General features: G+C 38.0%; 1 protein-coding gene across 2 annotated transcripts in view; it reads left to right on the forward strand.

The window, feature by feature from the left end:
• ATF1 (activating transcription factor 1) overlaps positions 1–9,811 on the forward strand; it is a 50,463-nt gene that overhangs the window by 31,648 nt on the left and 9,004 nt on the right. For both annotated transcript variants that reach the window (XM_008568977.1, XM_008568976.1), the window contains one exon: positions 3,918–4,048. In XM_008568977.1, the coding sequence (XP_008567199.1) occupies positions 3,918–4,048 (131 nt within the window). The remainder of the gene's footprint in view (positions 1–3,917; positions 4,049–9,811) is intronic.

Raw genomic sequence — 9,811 nt, forward strand, 5'->3', positions numbered from 1 at the left:
AAAAAAAAAAAAAAAAAAAAAAAAAAAAAAAAAAAAAAAAGAATGAACATTCTTTTTGAGTGCACAAAGAAATTCCACTAAGAAATATCACATCCTAGCAAACAAACCTTAACAAATTTAAATGAACTAAAATCATGTATATAGTATGTTCTTTGATCATACTGATTTAAACTAACCAATAACAGATAAAGGAAAACCTCCAAATACATGGAAATTAAACCACACAACTAAGAAAGAATTCATGGACCAAACAGGAAGTCTTAAGGTAAATATTTTGAACTGATGAAAATATAAAATAACAAAATTTGTGGAATGTAACTAAGTGGGGAAAAGCAATTACAGCAAAATTTATAGCATTAAATGCTTATATTAGAAAAGAAGATAATGGATATCATATGTTAAAGAATAGAAATCATCATGTCGAAGAGATACCCGCACTCCCATGTTTATTAAAGCTCTGTTTACAACAGCCAAGATATGGAACCAACCTTAATGTCCATCAATAGATGATTGGATAAGGAAACTGGTATATATACACTATGGAATACTACTATGCCATGAAAAAGAATGAAATACTCCCATTTGCAACAACATGGATGAACCTGGAGAAATGTTGAGTGAAACAAGCAAAGCACAGAGGGATAAATACTGCACTTGCTCACTCATATGTGGGAGCTAAGAGAGAAAGGAAGGCAGGAAAGAAAGACCACAGCAGTGCCGTGATCCAACAGAGGGAGGGAACATTTCTAGGGCTACAAATTGGAGTTGAGGGGAGAGGGGGAAGGGGCGGGAGATTGGGGGATAATTGTGAGGGGACAAAGAGTACAAAAGTAATTTCTGGTAATCAGTATGCCCCAGTATGAATCTAGCCCCCACATCATGGGCAGGAGGTTGGACAATCAGCTTTGTGTCTCATGAATATTCATAAGAAAGAAAAGAAGAAAGGTCTCAAGTCAATCATTTAAGCTTCCACTTTTAGGGCTGGCCCGTGGCTCACTTGAGAGAGTATGGTGCTGATAACAACAAGGCCAGGGGTTCAGATCCCTGTAAAGGGATGGCCGGTTAGCTCACTTCAGAGAGCGTGGTGCTGACACCACCAAGTTAAGGGTTAAGATCCCCTTACTGGTCATCTTATTTTATTTTATTTTTTAAATGCTTCCACTTTTAAAAACTAGGAGGAAAAAAAGAGTAAAATAAGCCCAAAGCAAGCAGAAGAAAGGAAATAATAAAGATCAGAAATCAGTGAAATTGAAAGGAGAAACTAGTAATATAACCAAAAGCTGGTTGTTTTTGGGGGGGGGGAATCAATAAAATTGATAATCCTTTTGCAAAACAGAGAGTAGTTGGAGATGAGGTTAAAGAGGTCATAGAAAACAGCATATGGCCTTGCAGGTCATGGGATTTATCCTGAATGGGACAGGCAGCCACTGCAGATGAGTGACTTGATCTCACTGACATTTTTAAAAAATGACTAATTGCTGTGTGGAGGATGGACTGTAACAAGGGAAGGGTAGACTAAAGGAGACCAGTAATGGCTATTGTGACTGTCCAGTCAAGAGGACTTGGGAGGCAACAGTGGAAGTGATGAGGATGAGTAAGATTCTGGACATATTTTTAAGACAGACAAGGATTTGCTTACAAATTGGAAATGGGTTGTGAAAAAGAGGAAGGATGACTCCAAAATGTTTGGTTTAAGCAACTGGAAGAATGGAGTTGATGTTAACTGAAATGGAGAAGACTGCCAGGGATGGAAGGATATCTAACATTAAGATTTTGAATGTGTTAAGTTTGAGGTGCCTATTGAGTTGAAGTGTTCAATACAGAATTGGTATAGGTGTCGAGTTCAAGAGAGAGGTTGGGGAAAAACCATTTGGAGGGTCATCAGTGTATACTAGATATTCAAGCCCATGGGACAGATGAAATTACCAGAAAAGAGCATGTAGATAGATAAGAGAAGTCAAAAAAGACCACACTCTAATGCTCTCCAAGGACAAGTTGGGAGGATGAGAAAGAATACAGAACCAATAGCAAATAATATCTCTGACTAATATGAAATAAAGTAATTCCTTAAGGTTCTTCAAAAAGTCCATAGAAAGATTTGTGTTTTCTCTTTTTTTTGGCAGCCGGCCAGTACAGAGATCCAAACCCTTGTTATAACACTAATTATAAGACTGTGTGCTCTAGCCAAGTGAGCTAACCAGACAGATCTTGTGTTATCTTTTAATTCTACATTTTCACAGACTTTCTGAAGTACCCTTGTATATGGGAATGATACATAACAATGTAGATAATGGTAATCTTTATGGGAGAGAAGAGTAGGGGAAGGAACTGTTGGTGACATTTTAGTGTATCTGTAGCTTGATTTCTATTAAAAATATCTGAAGCAAATACATTAAAATATTAGCATCTATTGATTCTTGGTATATGGTGCACAGGTGTTTCATTTTCTGTACTTTTCCTTATGCTCAAAATGTTTCATAATTTAAAATTGAAAAAGAAATTGGCACAGCATTCCAGTCTCTGGCTAGGCTAGCTGCATAAGACCTTGCAGGCAGTTTGTTTAAATGGGTTCTGGATCTCTACCCAGACCTACTTGTTCAATCATTGGGGCAATCTTCTGATACATATGCAGGCTTAGGAACTACCATGACTGTTCTATAAATTCCAGAAACAGATATAGGACTTCTGCCTCCCTTGTTCTCTATGTGGAACTTCTGTTAATGCAGTCTACAACTGTATTAGCTCTTGGTGGGAAGACTGTCCAGAGAAAAAAGATCAAGCTGGAGAACGATCTTCAATTTGTTATAGGGGAGCATGTGAAGGAACTGTATTTGTCCTAGAATAAAGACCTGTGGCACTTGCAAGAAGCATGGATATAAAATTAGGATTAGACTTAGTTTCTGTAGCCTCACTGAGAGGAACCAGCTTTGGGCCTTAAATAAGGAAGGGCTCTAGTGGTTCAATAATGAAATGGTTTACTTTTTGGAAGTAGGCAGATACCTTATTCCTAGAAGACGAGATCATGAGGAATGTTTGAGAGGGAATTCCTCCATGGGCTGGAAGGTTGGCAAAGATAAAATGAAAGATCTCTTTTAATGCTAAAGGTATATTTTTTCCTTTGTGATTCTTTTTTCAACACAAGTATTTCAGTTTTCTGATTTTTCTACAATGAACATGGAATTCTTGAGTAAACATTTCTTTTTTCTTCTCTCCCCCACGCCAAAACAATGTTTATTGCTTACTTTTTCCTTCCACTACCAATTGTCTTTTGGAAGGCCTTTCATTTCAGCAAGGAATACTTTTCCATCTCCTTACTCCTGTCATGTGTTCCATTTCCCCAAGTCTGAAGGATACCTCTGGGATCATATTTACCTCTTTTTGTTAATATAAGCAATTTTATTTATCACTGTTACTCTGTACATTATTATAGAAGTATTGCTAATCTTGTTTCTTTTTGAAAACTGTGGGCTTCTCTTCCTCTATAGAGTTGAAGGCTGAAAAAATTGGGGGTGAGAGGTGGGGTTAAAAAAAGTAAATTTGATCTTTTTAAATGAAGGTCACGGCACTACTTAGGAATAATACTTTGTTAATTAATTAAATATCTCACAATGGAGCCATCTCTGTTACAGGGGAAAGAGACATTTTATTCTTCTACAAGGGCCTTGTATGTAGAAAAGCACTCTGAGTATTTGTTTTAGTGTATTACTGTCTCTCTTCTGATAGTCATAAACTAAAATGTAACTAGCTTGGAGCACATCGTTATAACCGTATGTGCTAAACAAAAAGGATTCCTGACATAATAGTTTAGGTGTCTAGTAGATCACTGGACTTTTAACCTGAGATTGAAAAAGGTTTAGCAATTTCTTTTTATAAAAGCATTCTCATTACCAACATTAATAGAGTTCTGTTTTTCACAGAAAAATTTTGAAAGACCTATCTTCTGAAGACACACGGGGCAGAAAAGGAGACGGAGAAAACCCTGGAGTTTCTGCTGTCACTTCTATGTCTGTTCCTACTCCCATCTATCAGACTAGCAGTGGACAGTACAGTATGTATAGGAATCAATTTCCACACAATAGACACCCAAAAACTAATTTCTCCTTGGAAAGAAATGGTGTGTAGAAAGACTATTCTACTTTAATAGTGATAATTATTAAAGGATAACATTTTGAGCCAGGGATAATGCAAAGTTTTTCAGCATTATCTCAATTACTCATTACAACAACTTTGTGAGGTAGGGAGTTACCAGTTTATGAGGGAACTGAGGCTTAGAGAATTAGGTAATGTTCCTAAAGTCACACAGTTTATAAGTGATGGGGTCAGTATTCAAAATTAGGTTTGTCTGGATCTACAGATAAAATCTTACCCCAAACTACACTGCCTCTTACAAACTTTTCTTTTAGACACTAGCCAGTTATGTCCATGACCTTAATTCCAGTGGAAAATACTGTTCGGATCAGTTACATAATGAAAGATTAAACATGAATGTTGAATTTTCAATTTGAGATTAAGGAAGTTTGAATCAGAAAGAGGATTCAGACTGCTTTGCAATGTGATTTACAGCATGCTCACTATAAATAATCAGGGACTGATCAACTTTAATAAGTCAATAAATCTTGATATCTGGTATCTTTATAAGAATATGAAGATTATATTATTAGTCAGTACATAGAACAACGTGAGCATCTACTAGTGTACAGAATCCCATCTCAGGGCTAGGTAAAGTTATTAAAAAAGCAAGTGTGGTTCTTGCCTTTTAAGAACGAAGCTTATGGGCCGGCCTGGTGGCGCACTGGATAGGTGCGCCGCTTGGGAAGCACGGCAGCGCTCCCGCCCGAGGGTTCATATTTTTAAGACAGACAAGGATTTGCTTACAAATTGGAAATGGGTTGTGAAAAAGAGGAAGGATGACTCCAAAATGTTTGGTTTAAGCAACTGGAAGAATGGAGTTGATGTTAACTGAAATGGAGAAGACTGCCAGGGATGGAAGGATATCTAACATTAAGATTTTGAATGTGTTAAGTTTGAGGTGCCTATTGAGTTGAAGTGTTCAATACAGAATTGGTATAGGTGTCGAGTTCAAGAGAGAGGTTGGGGAAAAACCATTTGGAGGGTCATCAGTGTATACTAGATATTCAAGCCCATGGGACAGATGAAATTACCAGAAAAGAGCATGTAGATAAGTGATAGAAAATGAAATACCTAACCACAATCAGAAATATATATATATTCTCATCTAATGTTCAGTAACAGACTATAGATTAGTAACTTGTGTTAATGCTTAGTGTTTTTTGCCTAATAATTTAATAAATGAGGTCTACTGGTTTATTAAAATGACATTTGGCAAAACTCACAAGGTAATAAATTAGCCCTCTCTATTTTTAGTTTTCCTTCCAACATATTTTTAATGAAAATTTCAGATACAAAACAGAGTTTAATAAATTGCACAGCAGATACACATATCTATATATGTATTTTCCAAACTTTCTTTGATGACTTTTGGATTTGGAGTTAATGCTTATAAAGACTTTTCCATCTCTCAGATTTTCCCAATGTTTCCTTTTAGTACTTCTTTGGTTTCATTTTTTACTCATAAATCTTTGATCCATCTTAAATTTATTTTGGTGTAAGGAATCAGGTGGGAATCCAACTTTTTTCTTCCTAGTAGCCTGCCTAGTTTATGGAGGTAATACCATTTATGTATTTACATCTATCGTTAGCTCACTGATAGAGGAATTTAGTATCGGATTAAGGCAGTATTTAATACATATTTGGCTCTGTTCTGTTTATTCTTATATCTATGTAGTTCCATACAGAATTACTGCATATTAATTTTTTTTCAGAATTTTCCTGGCTTTTCTTTTAAAAATTTGTTTGATTTACATACAATAAAATTCACTCATTTTGGGGTATTAGTCTATGAATTTTGACAAATGCATGGAGTTGTATAACATCACCGCAATCATCACTCTAAAAAATTCACTTGTGCTGCCCATTTGTAATCTCTCTCCCCACTTCTTTTTTTCCTTTTTGTCTCTTTTTTACTGACCGGTAACGGGATCGCAACCCTCAGTGTCACGCCCCCGTACCAGGGACCGGCAACGGGATCGCAACCCTCGGTGTTGTGCCCGCACCGCGCTCAGCCATTGAATGGGAACCGGTATCCACATGGGATCTGAACCCTCGGCGGGAGCGTGGCTGCGCTCCCAAGCGGCGCACTCTCCAGTGCGCCACCGGGCCGGCCCTCTCTCCCCACTTCTAACCGTAATCTTTAAGTCCGATTGGCTCTTGCCACAAAATATATGTCCCATCTGACCACCTCTCACCGTCCCTAACCACAACCACCAGCACCACCACCATGCTGGTTTAGACTCTCATCTGAATTACTGCAGTAGACATCCAGTTGGTCATCTTGCTTCCTCCATTTTTGTTGTAATAGTCAGTTTTTCATGCTGCGGTCAAAGTGATTTATTTAAAATGTCAACTAGATCACATCACTCCTGCTCAAAATACTTCAGTGACTTTCCATCACACGTAGAATAAAATCTAGGCTCTACAAAGCTTTACATTAAGGATCCGGCCTTGCCTACCACTCTGACCTCATCACCTGCCACTTGATGGCATTCCAGCCGCACAGATTTTCTTGCTGTACCTTAGACACACCCAGCTTGTTTCTACCTCAAGATCTTTGGAGTTGTCATCCCCCTGGCTGGCATGATGTTCCCCAGATCCTCACATGGCTTTCGTCCTCACTCCTGCTCTGCTTAACTGCCACCTCCTCAAAGAGACCACTCTTTTTAATCAGCACCGCACTCTCCCGAGTGAGCCACGCGCCAGCCCTGAGACCACTCTTTTTAAAGCATGCTCCCCCTTCCTTAGTTTTCTTTGTTTACTCTCCTATATTTTTCTTTATATCACTTATATGTAATTAAAAGTAAGTACATATTAGTTTAATTATAGATTATATGCATATAAGTATAAATTCCTTATTTATGATCTGTTCTCCCCACTAGAATATAAGTTCCTTGAGGGAAAGAATCTTGTTTCTCTCATTCACAGCTACATCCTTGGTCTATAGGTCCTGGCACATAGTATGTTTTTAGTTAGATTTTTTTCTTTTTTTTAAAGATGACCAGTAAGGGGATCTTAACCCGTGACCTGGTGTTGTCAGCACCACGCTCTCCCAAGCGAGCTAACCAGCCATCCCTATACAGGGATCCAAACCTGTGGCCTTGGTGTTATCAGCACCATACGTTCCCAAGTGAGCCACGGGCCAGCCCTTAGTTAGATTTTTTATGAATTTAAGAATATATATGGAATACCTCTGTAAGGACATACAAGAAACTGGGAGCAGTGATTCCAAGGAAGGAAACTTGGGAGCAGAGATCAGAGGCAGTGGGGAGATTCACTTTCATTTTAAAACTGACTTTTTTTTTTTTTTTTTTTACTATCTATATGTATTATTTACCCCCATTCCCCCAATTTTTAAAGGCAGCATATTAGCAAGTTAAAAATTATGATTTATCAAGATGGTTTATTATTCTAAAACCATTAAAACTTAGAATTGTGAAGGCTACATAGAAACTTAGGCTAATATTTCATACGTTATAATTGAAATAAGTACAGTACATATAGAACTGCCATATAATCCAGCAATCCCAGTATATACCCAAAGGAATGGAAATCATCATGTCGAAAGGATACTTGCACTCCCATGTTTGTTGCAACTCTATTTACGATAGCCAAGATATGGAACCAACCGAAGTGTCCATCAGCAGATGACTGCATAAGGAAAATGTGGTATATATACACAATGGAATACTACTCAGCCACAAAAAAGAATGAAATTCTGCCATTTGCAGCAACATGGATAAGCTTGGAGAAGATTATGTTAAGTGAAATAAGCCAGGCACAGAAAGAGAAATACCACATGTCCTCACTCATAAGTGAGAGCTAAAATATCAATAAAAAAGAAAGAATGAAAGAAGGAAAAAAGAAAGAAACAACAATCACAATAATATGTTGACCTATCAAAAGGAGAGAACAGAACTGTAGTCATTAGAGGAGGGAGGGGTAGCAAGAAATTGGTTGAGTCACATAGAATGATTACTAAGTTTTATAAAAATGAGTATACTAATTACCTGATTTGATCATGACATAATGTACACACGTATTGATGTTCAACTCTGTACCCCACAAATATGTATAATCAATTGTGTTTCAATAAAAAAAATATTAAGTACAATACAAACTGCTGTTTAGGGCAGCGTGGTCCAATAGAACTAACTGTGATGATGGAAATGTTTTTTATCTGCATTGTCCTAGTACAGTTGCCACTAAACCATGTGTGACTATTGAGTGCTTGAACTATGGCTGGTAAGACTAAGGAAATGAATTTTTTATTTCGTTTAATTTTAGTTAATTTAAATAGCTTCAAGGGGCTAATGGCTACTGTATATTGGACAGCATAGCTTTAGAATAAATACAACCAGGTAAATACACATTAAACAAAAAACAGTTGGCTGGTTAGCTCACTTGGTTAGAGCATGGTGCTAATAACACCAAGGTCCAGAGATTGATCCCTGAACCAGCTAGCCACCAAAAAATACCCCCCAAAAACAAAAAACCACCAACAGAAACAAGAACAGGAACATACGTTGCAAAAATGAAAATAATTCTGGGGCTGGCCCGGTGGCGCACTGGATAGTGCGCCGCTTGGGAAGTGCGGCGGCGCTCCCGCCCGAGGGTTCGGATCCCACATACAGACCGGTTCTCGCTCACTGGCTGAGCGAGGCGCGGGAGCGACACCGAGGGTTGCGATCCCATTGCCGGTCCCCGGTCCGGTACGGGGGCAGCACTGAGGGTTGCGATCCGTTGCCGGACACGGAAAAAGACAAAAGACAAAAAAAAAAAAAAAAGAAAAGAATTCTGTATTATCACATATATAAAACATCAAAATGTATGCATCTACAGATACACATATTTTGATATAGATTTCTTTATCAGTCTGTGTGAACATAGAAAAAGATCGGGAAGGATGTACACCAAAAATAACAGTTAACCTCAGGATGGGGTGAAGGGTGGCCAGTCAAATAAATAGGGAAAGATAATGGAACTTTTACTTTTTATTTATATATTTATACTTACAAAAATAAATGTAAATGTATGTATACATGTTTTGCATGGAAGAAGACTGAAACTAATTGCTAATGTAACTTCAAAGCAAATCTCTGCATCTAAAAATTGGCAATGTGAGAGGGATTAATTAGAAACTCCTGAAAAAAATGATTTTCGATTAAAACACACACACACACACACACATTTTGGCATTCTGGTAGCCAAAGCATAAAAGGAAAAAAAAATGTTGCATAATTACAATCAGAAAAGAGGGTACAGAGATGAGGCATTTCAACTCTGAAAGATTTATTATGTAGGGATTGCGTAATGCCAAGGTGTTTTCTATTTGGTAATGTCTTATGGGTATTTCATTTAAGAGCTAAGGTGGGGGCTGGCTCCGTGGCTCACTTGGGAGAGTGTGGTGCTGATAACACCAAGGCCATGGGTTTGGATCCTATATATAGGGATGGCTGGTTCACTCACTGGCTGAGTGTGGTGCTGACAACATCAAGCCAAGGGTTAAGATCCCCTTACCGGTCATCTTTTTTTAAAAAAAAAAAAAAAAAAAATGAGGGGAAAGCATTAACACAAGTATAATTCAGTGAAAAAATGAATGTGGGGGGGGCCGGCCCGGTGGCGCACTGCTACAGTGCGCCGCTTGAGAGCACAGTGGCGCTCCCGCTGAGGGTTCGGA

Source organism: Galeopterus variegatus, unplaced genomic scaffold (genome assembly GCF_000696425.1).
Source record: "Galeopterus variegatus unplaced genomic scaffold, G_variegatus-3.0.2 Scaffold455, whole genome shotgun sequence".
Lineage (NCBI taxonomy): Eukaryota > Metazoa > Chordata > Mammalia > Dermoptera > Cynocephalidae > Galeopterus > Galeopterus variegatus.